At 51.7% G+C, this 15,837-nt stretch overlaps 8 protein-coding genes across 8 annotated transcripts; 5 read left to right on the forward strand and 3 right to left on the reverse strand.

Moving 5' to 3' along the window:
• Positions 1–2,084: 2,084 nt before the first annotated feature.
• Positions 2,085–3,643, forward strand: BDW74DRAFT_179742 (RCC1 domain-containing protein; the record flags this gene model as incomplete). Its single annotated transcript, XM_073729535.1, has 3 exons — positions 2,085–2,211; positions 2,273–2,754; positions 2,804–3,643. 3 exons carry the CDS (start codon positions 2,085–2,087, stop codon positions 3,641–3,643), a joined length of 1,449 nt encoding a protein of 482 aa, XP_073582050.1.
• Positions 3,644–4,608: 965 nt separating this feature from the next.
• On the reverse strand, positions 4,609–5,315 carry BDW74DRAFT_179743 (uncharacterized protein; the record flags this gene model as incomplete). Its single annotated transcript, XM_073729536.1, has 2 exons — positions 4,609–5,026; positions 5,095–5,315. The coding sequence occupies 2 exons, from the start codon at positions 5,313–5,315 to the stop codon at positions 4,609–4,611; spliced, it is 639 nt and encodes a 212-aa protein (XP_073582051.1).
• A 774-nt stretch (positions 5,316–6,089) lies between these two features.
• BDW74DRAFT_179744 (uncharacterized protein) lies at positions 6,090–7,109 on the forward strand (the record flags this gene model as incomplete). Its single annotated transcript, XM_073729537.1, has 1 exon — positions 6,090–7,109. One exon carries the CDS (start codon positions 6,090–6,092, stop codon positions 7,107–7,109), a length of 1,020 nt encoding a protein of 339 aa, XP_073582052.1.
• Positions 7,110–7,222: 113 nt separating this feature from the next.
• BDW74DRAFT_156190 (uncharacterized protein) lies at positions 7,223–7,991 on the forward strand. The gene is made up of 2 exons (XM_073724956.1): positions 7,223–7,736; positions 7,798–7,991. Exons 1-2 carry the CDS (start codon positions 7,293–7,295, stop codon positions 7,864–7,866), a joined length of 513 nt encoding a protein of 170 aa, XP_073582053.1. The 5' UTR covers positions 7,223–7,292; the 3' UTR covers positions 7,867–7,991.
• Positions 7,992–8,028: 37 nt separating this feature from the next.
• Positions 8,029–9,840, reverse strand: BDW74DRAFT_168891 (uncharacterized protein; the record flags this gene model as incomplete). Its single annotated transcript, XM_073726911.1, has 7 exons — positions 8,029–8,193; positions 8,259–8,907; positions 8,981–9,166; positions 9,233–9,388; positions 9,444–9,501; positions 9,557–9,631; positions 9,684–9,840. The coding sequence occupies 7 exons, from the start codon at positions 9,838–9,840 to the stop codon at positions 8,029–8,031; spliced, it is 1,446 nt and encodes a 481-aa protein (XP_073582054.1).
• Positions 9,841–10,422: 582 nt separating this feature from the next.
• BDW74DRAFT_179747 (uncharacterized protein) lies at positions 10,423–12,060 on the reverse strand (the record flags this gene model as incomplete). Its single annotated transcript, XM_073729538.1, has 6 exons — positions 10,423–11,048; positions 11,100–11,136; positions 11,217–11,345; positions 11,408–11,657; positions 11,726–11,817; positions 11,881–12,060. 6 exons carry the CDS (start codon positions 12,058–12,060, stop codon positions 10,423–10,425), a joined length of 1,314 nt encoding a protein of 437 aa, XP_073582055.1.
• A 108-nt stretch (positions 12,061–12,168) lies between these two features.
• On the forward strand, positions 12,169–12,419 carry BDW74DRAFT_156192 (uncharacterized protein). Its single transcript, XM_073724957.1, has one exon. It carries the CDS (start codon positions 12,182–12,184, stop codon positions 12,404–12,406), a length of 225 nt encoding a protein of 74 aa, XP_073582056.1. The 5' UTR covers positions 12,169–12,181; the 3' UTR covers positions 12,407–12,419.
• Positions 12,420–12,492: 73 nt separating this feature from the next.
• Positions 12,493–14,757, forward strand: BDW74DRAFT_186021 (uncharacterized protein). The gene is made up of 10 exons (XM_073731173.1): positions 12,493–12,797; positions 12,857–13,029; positions 13,085–13,347; positions 13,398–13,563; positions 13,622–13,832; positions 13,886–13,952; positions 14,008–14,210; positions 14,292–14,327; positions 14,387–14,589; positions 14,653–14,757. Exons 1-10 carry the CDS (start codon positions 12,543–12,545, stop codon positions 14,666–14,668), a joined length of 1,593 nt encoding a protein of 530 aa, XP_073582057.1. The 5' UTR covers positions 12,493–12,542; the 3' UTR covers positions 14,669–14,757.
• The last annotated feature ends 1,080 nt before the right edge of the window (positions 14,758–15,837 follow it).

Genomic DNA, 15,837 nt, shown 5'->3' on the forward strand with positions numbered 1-15,837 from the left:
AGTACATGTCAAACACTGCACAGGGGCTGAAGAGTGACGGCGAAGGGGATCTGGGGTCATCCATGAGGTAGACTCCCGTACACTCGTCGAGTACGGGTGCTCGAGCATGTGAGAGATGCTCGGTAGGTCTTTGTCACTGTGGTTTGTGGGGTTTTGTTTGTTGTCGGAATATATATATTTGCTATGCGCCGCGACAGATAGCGGGGTACGACCAGCGCAAGTTTGTGAGAGTATCGCATTGCTGCCATGCCGCAGAAGTATGTAAACAATGTCTGAGAAACCGTGGATTGTTGCGAGGAAAAGAGGGGTGCGGCCTAGCTGATCAGGCGCGTCTATCAGGAGCCGTCTTCGGTCCTGCCAGCTCTCCTGGGTCTGTGAACAACAAGATAGGAAGGTATTTACGGTCAACACATGCCCCTTCTTAGCTGCTATGCATAGTGGAGTAAAGCCATGAACATCTCTGATATTTGCATTGACCCCCTTCGACAATAAGAATCGTACACAATTTGTGGAGCCATTCATGGCGCCAAGAAGCAGAAGCGAATTCGGCTTGTTGTCCATGAGGACGATATTCGGCATATAATGAAAGAAGAGTTTCAGGATTTCCTCGTTATCTCGAATCATTGCTATTGCCAAGGGGGTTAGACCCTTTTCATCGGGACTGTTCACTGGGGCGCCTTTCAGGAGTAATGCCTCGACAGAGGTATCATATCCATATGCGACAGCTTTGTGAAGAAGGCTGACTGCAGAGTTTCCAGGCAATTTGTAAATGAATCTTCGATCCTCTAGTTGCAGAGATGTCGGGGAGAAACCGCCAGGTAAGAGCTCAGTATTCACAATAAGCCAGGCCTGGGCAGTTTTCTGGTAGATCTCGTCGCGCCTATCAAGAATGGTCATGGGCACAGGTTTCCTGTCATGCTTTATGTTAAGTTGTGGAATAAACATACTCGTAGGGTCGCTGACCCGGAGCAATTTGACGATGTCTGGGTAACCGTACGCGAGGGCAAACCCGAGTAAGTTCCCCCAGTACACGATTTTGATGTTGAAATCAGCACCGGAGCTCAAGAGAAGTCGGACAATCTCCGTGTGGCCCTTTTCAACCGCCCAAATAATGGGGAGGTCACCGAGTCCGCCATGTGCATTGGGATTCGCCCCAGCCGCAAGAAGAGCTGAGACTATTGGCACATTGCCAAGGCGAGCCGCGCAAGACAATGGTGTATACATATTCGTATCGGCATAGTCGGCAGAGCCTGTCTTGGAGCAGGGCATATGGTAAGATTTCTTATTTTTGTTGGGGCGTCGATCCTTCTCAGTATTCGATTTGTCGTTGACCCTGGGGTTTGCTCCATGGCGCAAGAAACTGGTGATGCAAGCTTCTCGATTATTAGACACGGCCCATATCATCATCATCTCCGCCAGATCATAGCATTCGTTGGTGACGCGATTGTAGAGAATCGGGTTCAGTGCGTTGTAGTAGGAGCGACAGGTCTGAGCGAGTGCGTTCCAGTCTTCAGTCTCCCACTCCAGGTCGGCCCAGATTTGTCGGAGGAGCTCAACCGGAAGGCTAAGGATGTTGCATCGGGGACGCATTGTGCCATTGTTTGAAGCCGGTTCGAGCTTGGCTTTGAGATTGTATGGGAGGCCGTGTGCCATCTGGATAGCCACCGAAGGATAGGACGGGTCGTGGAGCGATGAGGATGATGGATGGATTCTGGATGGCTGGTGAAGCTTCACCCTATGAAGGTGTAAATTTAATAGTCTAAGAGCTGATCCATGCAATCTTCTTGATGACAGACTGAAGATGGAATATGAAGGTTGTCGAATGTGGGAAGAGACCGGGTATGGTAGTACAAGATGAGGAGAAACCCCGCTATAGACACGCCCCACCAGCTCCTGCCACCTGCTGTGGGCCCATCGATCATGGAGAGCGTGGCCAGAATGTTCTTGGCGGGCGTGCCCCTACCACTCCGCGGGCTAGACCCGATGCAGGAATCTCAAAACAAGACAGGTTGTCACGGGATCTGAGCGCTCAATCATCATTCCCGTCGCAACACTTCTCTTTAACCTCTCCACAGCCACTCAACATGCCTCCTAAGAAAGCTGCTCCGAGTCGCAATCGCGTCGCAAAGGCGACCGCTAAAGCTCCCGCCAGATCTACCACCGGTAGCGGTCGAGGTCGCCCGAGGAAAGGCACCGCTGCGCGACCAGGACGTGTGTTGCCCGCTTCTCTTCACCTTTTCTCCCTGTCTTGAGCTAACACAAGGCTTCATAGCACCACCTTTGAACAAAAGAACCGCCTTCACGAAGCGACTCGACGTCTACGTATTCGGAACAAACTGCGCCGGCGAGCTGGGCTTGGGCGACGCAACGAAGAAGACCGAGATCCCGCGACCCGTTCTGAACCCGAAGCTCGATGCCGATGAGGTCGGAGTCGTACACCTGGCCGTCGGAGGCATGCACTCTGCGGCGCTGACGCACGATAACAAGATCTTGACGTGGGGAGTGAACGATGACGGCGCGCTGGGGAGGGACACAAAGCAAGATCCTGACGAGGTCAAGACGAAGGATGTGGATGACGACAGTGACAGCGATAGCGATGACGAGGGCAATTTCAACTTAAAAGAAGCCACGCCGTTGCAGGTGGATCCTAAGTACTTTCCGGCTGGGACTTCTTTCACTCAATTGGTTGGGACGGACAGCGCGACGTTTGTGCTTACAAGTGGCGGGAAGGTCTATGGATGGGGAGCTTTCACGGTAGGTGTATTTCTCTCATGTACCTCGGATGAAGCTAATATTGGTCCAGGATGGCAGTGGAAATAAACAGTTCTCCGCCGGTTCTACAGTACAACGTCAATTAACACCGGTACTCATTCCCGGACTCGAGAATATCGTGCAACTAGCATCCGGCGCGCAACACGTCCTGGCACTGTCATCGGACGGCAAGGTGTTTGGCTGGGGTCGCGACGAACAAGGACAACTCGGACATGTCCGTCGAGTACGCGGCGGGCCAGTCGACTCTCTCACCCCAACACAATGCGCCACCCCACCCAACATCGTGAATATCGGCGCCGGTTCGTACCATTCCTTCGCAGTGCACAAGTCGGGCAGGGTGTATGGATGGGGCTCGAACAACTTCGGTCAAACAGCCATCTCCGCGAGCGCGGGCCAAGGTGACGCGACGATCGCCTACCCGACAAAGGCGCCTGCATTCAAGCCATTCAAGAAGATCATCACAATCCAGGGCGGCAAAGACCACAGTCTCGCTGTGACGGAGGACGGAAAATGTCTCTCATGGGGACGCATAGATAACAAAGCCCTCGGTGTTGATATGACGACGGTCGATGCGGCTGACGTTGTCCTCGACGAACACGATAGACCGCGCATCCTTGCCGTCCCAACGCCCATCGGCACTATCTCCGACGCAGTTGGGCTTGGCATAGGAACCGACCAGTCATTCGTAATCACCAGCAAGGGTGAAGCTTATAGCTGGGGATTCAATGCAACGCGCCAGACGGGACAGCCTAGCGAGGATGATATCGCCGAGCCGACCATTCTTAGCAACAAGCACGTCGACGGGAAGAAACTGGTTCTGGCGGATGCGGGTGGGCAGTTTAGTATTGTCGCTGGGGAGCATGGAGCTTGAGCTGTGGTGAAATGGGTGGAATGGGATTTAATATACTATATATCTTACTATGATTTTCCATGTACGTGCATGGATATATCTGCGCAGCGTCTGAATAATACCTAACGAAGTTAACTAACAAATTAGTACCCCCAGGTGGTCAGATTGAAAACCAGTCTACCATGTAACTTAGCCAAGAGAAACGTCCTAGTTTCAAGATTTTCATGGTCCCGCATGCTCTCTTGGTCCTTGTCTCTCTGCCTCTTGCCTGACACATCGCAAATTCCACCACGGGAGTCCTCATCCCTGTTACAGTGGCTGGGAAAGCGATTAGCTTTCAAGTAATTAGCAATAGTCTGGAACTAGGTTTTCAAATTACACTTCCTGTGTCTACGATGGCCTACTGTGTAAATAGAACTCGACGTTGTGTTGCGCGCAGGAATATCCCTGGAATTATGATAAATTCTGAGTAGTAAAGAACGCGCGTAGTGCTTAGATACAAGGTCTTCGCTGGTCAAAATTGCGGACGAGCGCAGATGAGCGCACAGAAATAGTGCCCAAGAAATACCCAAGATGTTCTCTACCCAGTGTATTCTGTACCCGGCGTCTCCCGTTTCCAGCGTCCGCTCCAGCCAGTCTCCTTCCCTCTCAGTGGCTACTCCATCTCGCATTGCCGCTCATCCATGCCAAGTCTTCAAGAGCAGATTATGATCCTACCCTGAGTGGCATTGAAGCCTGCAACTGACGGAATGAACATGAGCAAGAATACAAATCAAGTGCGGCATGAACGCACCTCGATCCTGCGCAAGAACGCCTAAACCGCCTCAACGACCTCAATTGCACGGGAGATGATAGTGTACGTCTCAGTCCCCTTTCCTACCTCCTCGCCGTCCATAGCGAGAGACATATCTTCATGTTCTCCTCCAGAGAAAGGGTCCACAGCGTAGCCCAAGTGGCGACCAGACCGCGTATTGCTGCACGTGAAATTATAGTGTTTGCCCGACGTGAGTCGCGTGCACTTCAGCTGGACGATGCCCGGGGGCATCACCGCCCGCGTATTCAATGTAATCGGGCGTCGGGGTCCAGTCCTTTGAAGTCGACGCCACGATATCCTGCGCCGGGAGCAAGGTTGCGCCGGCGACGAGAATCGTGGACAGGATGTGGACGACTTCGAATTCCGTGAGGGTGCTGTTCTCCGGGCAGAGTGAGTGCGCGGTCAGGGCGAAGATGTCCTCGACGCCGAGCTTGATGGTCATCGATGCGAACTTTTTCACGAAGTCCTCGTGCGCGGACAGATCGGCGCCGGGCTCGGTCGTGTACTCGTATGCGGTCATGGTGCGACCGTCAGCGCAGGCTTTGAAGTAGAGACCGCGGAGGTTCGGGTACCTCCCTGGAGTGCGGGGGCTGCAGAAGACGAAGGTTGGATGGTTGTTGCTCTTGCAGGAGCTTTTGATTGTTTCATAGACAATCACACGGCCATCGGGGATGTTGAAATGCTTGGGACTAGATGCAGAGAGAAGATGTCCTCTAGGCCGTGGGAGGCGATGATGCCGAGGAGGATGGCATGAGCGTTGGCGTTCGCTGCGGCCGCTGTGCTCATATCGTCGATATGAAGAAGACGGTTGTACTCGGTTGCTGGGAGGGGAACCTCGTTGAGATAGGCGTTGCGGATGGAAAAACGAGACGTTTCCATGATGAGTATAGTGCAGACTCAGAGTTTGGTTGGTCGTTGATGAAGGGGTAGTAGAGATTGTCAGGTCTTGAGAACACTTATGAGTAGATGGGTACCAGGAGAGGAAGTTGAGGTTGGTGTAAGGATGAGACTAGAGCGGACGACTGAACTTCCTTAAATACCCAGTGCTCTCCTTCGTGATTCACCTGGCTGTGGTGGTAGATCCAGGATTATGTGACCATTGCTGTGACTACTTGCTCTAGATGAATTGGCAGTTAACAATAATCATTCACGAATCCATAACAATAAGGTATAGAATAGGGATTTACCTGCAAGTCCAGGAACGTTTGGCTTTATTCGAGGATAACAAGGGGGCCATGAAGAAGCACTTAGTTTTACTGAACACAATACATTCATGTAAATTGTTCACATAATGCTTATCCTAGAGGTTACCTGACGTTTTAGTTGAGAGTATAATAGAACATTGATTTGTCCACATACAAAGACCACTTCAAAGAACAAGTCTTCTTGAACAGCAACAGAGAGCAAATCTACAAACTGAAACCTGATCTTGACCATGGTGAGTGTTCTTCATCTTACGTTGTGTTGCTCCTTAGTGTCCTTTGTTCCTTCCCACTCTCCCTTCTGCCGACTTTTCCCTCTTTCCCTCTCCCCACTCTTCTCTTGCCATACCAAATGCATCTGTTCTCTTCGCACCCAGGTTGCTTGATCGATTCTCCAAGTTTCAGAACGCGATAAACTGTCCTCTGGTTACTCCAAATCACACCTGCCATCATGCCCGAAATCATAACCGACAAAGACCTCCCCGCGATTCTCAACACCCCCGCAAAGCAACCAAAAAGGGCAAAGAAGCTGGTGGCTGAGCGATTGGGAGTTACTGTAAAGCGCGCTTCGAGGGCTCCCATCCAGGGAATGTTCAGTCGGACCCTTTTCCTGGAGTTGTCCGATGGACGCGAAGTCGTGCATCAATTTCGCACCGACCCGCTCGAGCTAGCGAGCTTCAACACTGCAAAAGAAATCCTCGGGAGCGTCGTACCGGAGGTAGTGGTCTTGGAGAGCGAGGAACTGCGCAACGAGGGCGTCTATGCCTACTCCCTCACTCGCGTCCCTGGCCAGACATGGCTCCACGGCATCTGCGGAAAAGGCGCCGAGGGTCGAATCGCGATCAACAAGTCGCTCGGCAAAGTTTTCTCCAAAGGCTTCATGGCCACCACGAGTGAAGATGCAGTGGAAGAAAACGTCAGGCCTCACCTCGAGGCTATCCTAGCGTCCGAGCAAGACGAAATTATCGCCTATCGTCCTCACGTCCAAGGCTTCCTCGATAAGCTGGAGGACCTGGAAAAGCTACCGCTTTGGATCGCACACTACGATCTGAACGAAGTCAATATCCTCATCGATGAAGAGTGCAACGCGACCGGACTGGTGGACTGGGAGTTCTCGGGACCTCTGCCATTCGGAGCTGGATTCGGACGCATCCATACCTTTGCTGGCGAGTATGAACAGGGCGAATTCTTTATGCCTGATGAGTTTGAGGCTGCCGAAAGGGGTTTTTGGACCGAGCTATTTGATGGAATGGATGACGATGTCAGAGAATTGCTGGAGGAGAATATTGATCTGGTTCAGGACGCTGTTATACTCGGAACGCTGTTGGATTGCTTCTTCCGTATAAACGGCAAGCTGGGATTCAGCCCTGTTTGTTACAAGGCTCTTCCAAAGTTTCTTACCTATCGCATCCCCTTGGTCAGAGGAGACGAGAGCCCGTACAGCAACGAGCCTTCGTCGGACTGTACCTAATTATCCCGAAGTCTCGGTGCAGACTGAGCAGCGCCGCCATCACGTGGTCGACCGGGGGTCTGTTCCTTCCTCATCTCCGCAATTTCAACCCCGATTTTCACAAATTTCAAACATTTCGCCTCTAGCTTACCTATCCTTATGTACGATATTATAGCGTCAGATGCTGAAATCTAGGTATCGACCATGGACCAATTGCTTCTCGCACAACAAGAACAGGCCCTACTCCTCCCAGTGGACGTCGGCCCCGGAGACCCCCTTCAACTATCACGGAAAAGGGCGGCCCCGCAAGATGACGGGGCTGTTGACCTGAAAGATCCAAGCGACGCTAAAAGACTCTGTACTACTCACGAACAACCCGACGTTGAATTCCCGAACGATCTCCACCAAGAACATGACACCGACGCTGTGTGGATTCGGGGCGAACTGGACAAGATTACCTCCTCTAGGCAACCATCGAGTAACTTCCTAGACATGGACGAAAGCACAGATTTCAGCGACTCTGACGACGCAGCTAGCGAGACTGAGTCAATATTCAGCCATGCGACAGAATCAACTGAGGCCGTCGAGAATGACGTACCGTTTCCCGAGGGGTACTTTCTGTATCTCGAATCCTTCGCGAGGATCGCGGTAAGTAAAACAACTACATAGATGTAGGCATGGTTGCAGCGGCTGATTATAATAAAATAAGCCACCCTATGGGCCTGGGATCCCAGAAAACTTTGACTTCGATGTATTCCTAATGGGTTGGAACGGATGATTGACAGCCTTTTACTTGTGTCAATACGCCGTTACGTTTATCTAAGCTTGCCCTTGTCCTCACTGTTGAATATCCTCACTGTCTACCAAAACCGTCTTCCGCTAGTCTCCAATGCAAGAATTCTTTCCGTCTTCGCTGTACCACGAGAAGTGACATCGCGGTTCACGCCTTTGAAGTCTCTCTCTGACCGACCACCGTGTCAGGATCCGATCCTTCTTCTTCAATGTTCCGCTCTCCTGCAAAATTAGTAGACAGCCTAACCTCCCTCCGCTGTTTCACTTGGATCCAGGCTACATTTAACAGATACAAGAAGCTGAGACATGTGGCCTGCAGAGATACATTAGCTCAACAATCCAATTAAATGTCCAGCGCAAAGCTACGGAAGCACTTACCCAGATAAAGCCGCCCCTGAAGCCAGGAGCCTTGCTCGTCGGCCAAGCAACAAGCGGAACAACAAGACTGCATATCTCCCCGAGTGTATTATAGCTCGCAAGCGCAACAGCCCTGACCTCCAGATCACCCGCAAGCCCCTCTGCAGTCCACGCAATCAGGACCGGGATCGTCCCGTACGACCAGCCGACGGAGATATACGCGAAGAACTTCAGGCCGTCTGGTATATTCCAGATCGCGAGAACAAGATTCGCGAAGATACAGAGCACGCCGGAGAGAATGATCGGCTCGATTCGGGACCCGCGGATGTCGGAGTAGAAGCACATGATCAGGGCTCCGGCGGTAGCGGCGGCATTCGTGATGGTTGACATGTTGTTCACTAGCGCGACGGAGTACTTCTCTGGTTGGGAGTCCAGCCATAGGATGAATGGCGTTGCTTCACAGTAGGTCTGGTTGCAGAAGATTACGAGGAGAGTGACGAAGCTCCAGGCTGTCCAGGATGTGACTACCCGCTTGAAGAGACTCTTGTTGAGGCCGGTTGACGCCTTGAAGCCATCTTCTTCGAGTCGCTTTTGGGCGAGGGCCTTTTGGTCTTCGCTTAAGAAGCGCGATTTCGTCCGATCTGGCATGTCGGGGAAGATGAAGAAGCCGCTGCACCGAGTCGGATTTATTAGCTCAATGTCTTTCCTGTCTCAGTGGAGCGAACGATTGCGGTGGCACTTACAGAAACGCAACCGGGATTGTGATAATCGTGCAAATGATGAACAGCCACCGCCACCCTTGCAGCCCGTGATTATTGTTGAGGTTCGTGTATGCGGCTGCTTGGAGATACCCGGCGATCATTTGGCCCAATGGGTTCGCGATCCAGAAGAGGGCGTTGCGCCGACCGAGTTCCGATTTGCGGTACCATCTGCCCCAAGTAAAAAGTCAGCCCATGGGTCTTGGAGCGAGGGTAAGGCGCCTAGGGGTTCCCTACGAGTTGACAACATGCACCAAGCCGACATAGCACGACGTTGCGCTCAGACCGACAAAGAACCGCATTACAACGAGCTGGTTATAGTTCTGGACGAATGCGGTACCGAGAGTGAACATTCCCCAGAAAATCTCAGCGAAGGGGAGATAGTATTGCGCACTACTACTGTCAGAATGCTTCCCCCCATCGGGGTTGAGGATTGTGTACGACGTACGGGTACTTGATCAGCACCAGATTGCTGGGGATCTGGAAGACAACATAGCCAACTTCGTCTGCGATGGATGTCAGCATGGTCCCCAAAACACGCTATTGGACGTCACTACTCACAAGCCGCATTGATGTAGTTCAGTCGGTTCCCATACAGGTTGAGGTCTTCCTTCATCCCAGAGACATATGCATTCGCTAGCCAGTTTTAGCAACGGTCGAGACAGTCATGACCCCGTTAACCACATACTCAAGGCAGAAACATCGAGGTACTTGACGAAGAACGACAAGCAAGCATATGGCAGGACAAGCAAGTCGAGTCGCCGAACAAGTTGTCGCTCTTCTCGGGACATGCCCTTGGGAAACCATCGAAGGGCCTCTTCGAGGCGCGACAAGAATTTTGCCATGGCGCTTTCCCTACTATGTCTTTCGAGCTGACAGGCTTTCACAAAGTGGCCAGGGCATACGGGTACTTATCAGACCTCTGCATGCAGGAATTCCCAACATTGCTGACTCGGAGCTTAGCACCACCTCATACTACGGCATATGGCATCATCTCCTGCCAGTGCCACCCCTCAGAATCCCATTCTTCACGCGATACTCCAACCGCCATGGGCTTGGTCCAGGAAGCTTAGTCTGGGTGATGCATCAGAATGGGGCAAATGTTATCATTTATTTACTCCAACGGCGTTGGCGCCATCTCTGTCCATACGCAGGACAGACAATCTTCCGCAAAAACCGCAGTTGCTATTCATTACTCCGCGATCTATGGTTAGAGCAGCTTTTTAGCATCACAGACTTTCCCTTTCACGAAGAGCGCATGTGAAGATTATCGCATATTCGGTCCCTGAGACGGGGACCTGAAATATCTTTTATCCACACATCCAAGTCTTCCGTTCTTTCAATCCGCCAATCCGCCTCGAATACGTTCTTTAAATGGTCAGCCACCCTGAGCTAAGGTTCAAAATGCAGTCTATCCTTCTAGAAATCTACAGCTTGCTCCTCACCCCCTCGGTCTTGATCTCCTCCTCTTCCAGTCTAATCACCTCACCAAACGCCTTCTCCACATCATGCTCACTCAACCACTCTGTATCAACGCGCCCCTTCATCCGCCGAATCAGCTTCTCATCCTCCTCTTCCTCTGTCCCCTTGGATGTGGGCTTAGCATTCAATTGCCCATGCACAATTTCCAGCAGCCTATGGGTATGCGGCTTCCTCGTTTTCTCATAGAGCCTCAACGCCCTCTCAATTCTATCTTGTATGTCCTTTTTCTCAATTCTTAAGACATGACGGAACGCTAATCCCAATGCAAAAGCGTCATCAAGCGCCAACGAACCCCCGGCCGCAAACGCACCGCCATGAGCATGCGCCGCGTCACCGACAAGTGTCACCCGGTGCTTGAAGACCCAGGTTGGGATCGCATCCCCGGCAAAGTTGGGGTAGAGGTTTGTGTAGGGCGTTGCCTGCGTCAGGGCCTGGATGAGCGGGTGCCAGTTCTTGTACCGCTCACGGAGGAAATTGATGTCGCCCTTCGAGTCCCATGCGGTTGTTGCTTCAACTTCCTCGCTTAGACGAGGGTCGCTGTATGCGCCTACGGTTGTATACTGGCCCTTTCCTACGCGAGATTAGTGGTACGAAGTCAAGAACCAAGATGAAGGGGACGTACCCAGTCGAGAGGCAAAGAAGTTGTCTTCGGGCCCCCACTGTTTCGATCAAGTCAGTCAAGGCTTTCAAGACCTTGAAAGAAACATGAGCAAGGTGATCGGATCCCTTCTTAACGTACCCAGTGCAACGAGTCCTCCGGCAAATTTGGGATCTTTCCAACAACCGACGATGCATCAAATGTCGAGCGCATGAAGACCTTGCCTGTGAAGCAGAGCTTATACCCGGGAATAAACGATTGTCGGACTTTCTGCGCCAGGAAATATCAGCGACTGTCCGATTATGGATTTTCGAGGACCAAACGTGACGAACCGACTTGAGCCCATCAGCCCCGATGAGAATATCACCATGCGCTTTCGTTCCGTCCTCAAAATTCAATGTTACACCGTCCTCGCTGGCTTCTGCCTTCACGAGCTTCTTGTCGAGGTGAATTGACTCCTGCGGGACATGTTCCAGCAGCGCGGCATGGAGATGGCCGCGGTGGAATCGAGTCGTATGGTGCCACGGATCGGGGACGTTCCTATGCGTGTCGACGGAGACGACTTGGTTTGTTTTCCAGTGGCTTGAGTCCCATTATTAGCATGTTGGAGCCATTGCAGAAGAGCCAAGCTCTCATTATCGTCTGCGTACCGAAAGATCTGCGGAATCCCACTCGGGCCCCTGAAGCCTACCTCGTCCGTGAGCGCATTATGAACACCCAGCTTCTCTAGGGTGCGCATACCCTGGAATGCAGAATTCCCGTTAGCGAGCTGCTTTTGCGTATTTAATGTTTTAGAGAATCGTACGTTAGGACTCAGCGCGATACTCGCCCCTATCTCCAGCAACTCAGGCGCCTGCTCATACAACTGGACATCTAGATTCGGAATCTGGGCAATGCGCGAGAGCGATATCGCAGTGGCTAACCCAGCAATTCCAGCACCGGCAATAAGAACCCTGAAGGGCTTGGTTTGAGAGTCTACCGCCATGTTTCGCATTCAAAGTATCCCGATCTAAAGCCAAAATCAAGGGCGAGAAAAACCAACAAACAAGCAAGTACTTTGAAGAGGGGAAAAGAGTCCAGCTTATCAGATCCCCTCACACCAACCCATGAGAGTTGGAGTAGCTATCGCGTGGCTGTCCGTCACGTCAGCGGTGCAGCCGTGGCGCAACCGCTATAATGGCGAATCGCACCCTTACGTGCTTTACTCGCCGCTTTGCGCGTTACACGGCCAATGCTTGTGCCTAGACGCCTTGGTTCTTCAAGCTTTGGTGTCGGCGCCTCTCCGAGTTATGCAGCGCTTGGTATATGCTCGCGGGACACCGCGAAGATGACAGCGGAAAGGACGATCGCGCAATACATAGCGCGGGTATTTAGAGCATTACGGTCCGGGCGATGATGACTTTTTTCCTCCGTTGAAAGCTGTCGCGCAGTTTTGACAGCAAATCTGTGCGCACACTTGCAGTCGCAATGTCTGAATATCCTAAATCCGGCCTTGAACCGACAGCTAGGGCTGAGTCGCGCGATGGAAGTTCCACCGACGACGTCAATCCTGGTCTGAAAGTCCCAGCGCAGTTCGCGGACGAGAGTTTCAAGCTCTTCTCGAAGATCCAAGTCTCAGATCCGACACCGGAAGAAGCGAAGGCGATTCGGAATAAATGCTTGTGGCGTATTATCCCGTTCTTGTGCGTGGGATATCATCTCATGTATGTGGACAAGCAAACAGTAAGTGACAGCCTCGAAAAGAAGCATGTACTGGTGCTAACTGAAGTCCGAATTAATAGCTAGGAAGCTCCGCGATCCTGGGGATAATGGACGACGCCCATCTGAACTCGAACCAGTACAACTGGCTCTCGTCGATCTTTTACTTCGGCTACTTGCTCGCCGAATGGCCGCAGAACTGGGCGTTGCAGAGATTTCCTGTGGGAAAATGGCTTGCGGGCAACTTAATTGTTTGGTGTGCCACCCATCTTCGAATCACAAGAGGGGTCTAGCTTGCTAACATAGTCGAGGGGCTGCATAATTCTCCTCCACGCGCCGTGCAATAATTTCGCCTCACTCTTCGTCGTCCGGTTCTTCCTCGGCCTCGCAGAAGCATGTATCGTGCCTGCATTCCTGCTAATCATGTCCATGTTTTTTACGTACGGCGAACAGGCGGTCATCATGCCTATTATGTGGTCGATCGGTAACGCAAGTCCGATTACGTCCGGCTTGCTGTCGTACGGCGTGCTTTGGATAGATACGGGGAGCTTTGCGCCGTGGAAGTGGTTTATGGGTATGGCCGCCCGCCAATTAAGGCTATCGAGCAGCGCTGACATCGTGCAGTCATAACGAGCTTGGTCACGATCATCTTCGGCATCATCGTCTGGTTCTTTTTCCCTGACAGTCCAATCAACGCGAGTTTTTTGACGCACGAGGAGCGGGCACAGGCCATTTTGCGGATTAAGGAGAACCATTCAGGCATTGAGCAGAAGACCTTTAAGAAGTACCAGTACGTTCGCCCAAAGATTCACTTAGAACTCAATATTGGAGAGGTCTAACTGGTACAGGTTCATCGAAGCAATCAAAGATCCCAAAACATGGCTGTTCTTCCTGCACGCCTGGTCGCAGGAGATGGCGAACGGAATGACGAATCAGTACTCGCTTATCATCAACTCGTTCGGCTTTACTGTTCTGCAGACGACGTTGCTTGGTACAGTGTCTGGTATCGTCTCGTTCTTCTCGTTGGGGACTGCGGCGATTGTGCTCTATCACACGAAGGTACACAGGAAACCCACTCGTCTATCCTTTATCTTCATACTCACAGTGTTTAGAATTGCCGCGCGTGGATCTCGCTCATTGCTTATATTCCGGCCATTCTATCAAGCGCTTTGCTCCTAGGTTCGTTCTCAGAGCCGATTCCCATTAAGAGAACGACTGCTGACCACTACCTAAGGCCTCTCCTGGTCCAACCGCTGGGGTCTAATTGCAGCAACCTGGATCCGATCAACCGCCGGTATCCCGTACGCGGTGGTCATGGTCTGGGCAGCAAATGCTTCTGCAGGACATACAAAGAAGACGACCGTTATCGCGCTGTATCATGTCGGGTACGGGCTCGGTAACATCATCTCGCCTCAGCTCTTTAGACCGGAGTGGAAGGTGAGTCTGATCCTCGTTTGCGACTTAATACAAGAGAGGTATATTCTGCGGCGCATGATACTAACTCTGGACTTTTTGCAGCCTCGCTACAGGCCAACCTGGTGGATTATTCTCGTGGTACGTAACCCCTACCTACATCCTATTCCACGTTCTTCATATTAAGGCTCCCTGTCTAGATCGCCGCCATCCTCCCCATGATAATCATCATCGTTTTGCGAGTGTACCTGGTCCGCGAAAATAAACGTCGCGATAAACTTCAGGCCGAACACCAAGTCGTTAGTAACGGCGTCGTGGAGACGCTGGACTCGGATGGCACCCAAGTCGCCCGCGTTGTCGATAATAGCCAGATGGACTTGACAGATCGTGAGAATCTGACATTGTGAGTTCACTGTGGTCATTGTTTCCCGTTGTAACCACCAGTCGCTAACAAACGCTCTTGTAGCCGCTACGTGCTATAATTATGATTGTCATCTACGACTCCTTAAACGACCGGGGACCTACAATTGGTGATTGCTTTGGGTGTAGGAAATAAGGCATATCGGTCAGCATAGTGTCACAGTCGGAGGGACCTTTCGCTGTCGGACATTGATGGCTTTCTTTAGTAGTGTCCATCTGTTTTACTGTGGTCGGGCTGGTCGGCTCTGGTGTCGGGAAATATATACATCAACAATCAACGCCAATCCCTACGACCTACAAAACCACTACCTCCTTCTCAATCCAAGCCAGCAGCGTCATCATGATTTTGCGCCTTGAGTCCGTCCTTAATTATATCTGTCATGGGAGTTAAATAGCGCTTGAGTGTTCGACATATCACTTTCACAGCGCCTACCGGCTGCAGGCCTAGAACCAATCTTGGGTGTCCATGTCAGCCCCCTTGCCCTTGTAACGTAGGGATAGGCAGCTCCTTCACTCATGTATGCAGGACCAGAGGCCACGTTTGCAGAGCACTATTGGGATTGTGCGCATAAACTACAATTTTTGAACCTTGGCAATCATGGACTCAATTCCTCAATTACCATGCAACCTTGGAATGCAGCTCTCGATCCGACGCGGCTGAAATGCTCTCCAGCTGTATTTGATGATATTGCTTCACACCATCCAACATCCGTGCAGGCAGGAAGATGGTAACATGTCCCATGGGCCTCGGTCCATTCAAGATTTCAAATTCGAGATGAAACATCTTGGAAAATCGGGAGAGTGAAGCGGCGTCAGAAAAAGCAAAACCCTAACTCTGCAGGCGTGGCTTGGCTACTGATTTCTGTGGTACAATGCAGGCAACCCCCGCGGTCCCGAGCCACTGAGTAGAGTTCTCTTATGCAGGTAGCTCCTCGGTCACTGCTGATCGTCTGCTCTATTGCCAATAATCTTCCCCGGACCTCCGGAAAAGAGGGGATTGTTGACAGCTTCAGTCCTGAGATAGCTCGGCCATCACGGCAGCTACGCCCAACCCCAAAAGCAAGGAAACTTCCCCTGAACCAACCCTGACCATAGTTATTATATATGGCGCGTTCTCTGATTTGCTTCTCTCCACCTTCCCACCTTCTCTTCCTTCGCTTCAGCCTTCACGCAGTCATTTCAGTCGTGTTCTTCGTCGCTCGTTTAGACACCCAGACTACTACCACACACC

The sequence above is a fragment of the Aspergillus multicolor genome, assembly GCF_047715735.1.
Source record: "Aspergillus multicolor strain CBS 133.54 unplaced genomic scaffold BDW74scaffold_19, whole genome shotgun sequence".
Taxonomy (NCBI): domain Eukaryota; kingdom Fungi; phylum Ascomycota; class Eurotiomycetes; order Eurotiales; family Aspergillaceae; genus Aspergillus; species Aspergillus multicolor.

Bases quoted from the DNA above. Each gene is read 5' to 3' on its own strand.
- BDW74DRAFT_156190 (XM_073724956.1), top strand. From the start codon at position 7,293: ATGGACCAATTGCTTCTCGCACAACAAGAACAGGCCCTACTCCTCCCA. The intron at 7,737-7,797 runs GTAAGTAAAACA...TAATAAAATAAG, and splicing joins AATCCTTCGCGAGGATCGCG to CCACCCTATGGGCCTGGGAT.
- BDW74DRAFT_156192 (XM_073724957.1), top strand. From the start codon at position 12,182: ATGAGAGTTGGAGTAGCTATCGCGTGGCTGTCCGTCACGTCAGCGGTG.
- BDW74DRAFT_186021 (XM_073731173.1), top strand. From the start codon at position 12,543: ATGTCTGAATATCCTAAATCCGGCCTTGAACCGACAGCTAGGGCTGAG. The intron at 13,030-13,084 runs GTGTGCCACCCA...AACATAGTCGAG, and splicing joins GCGGGCAACTTAATTGTTTG to GGGCTGCATAATTCTCCTCC. The intron at 13,564-13,621 runs GTACGTTCGCCC...TAACTGGTACAG, and splicing joins AAGACCTTTAAGAAGTACCA to GTTCATCGAAGCAATCAAAG.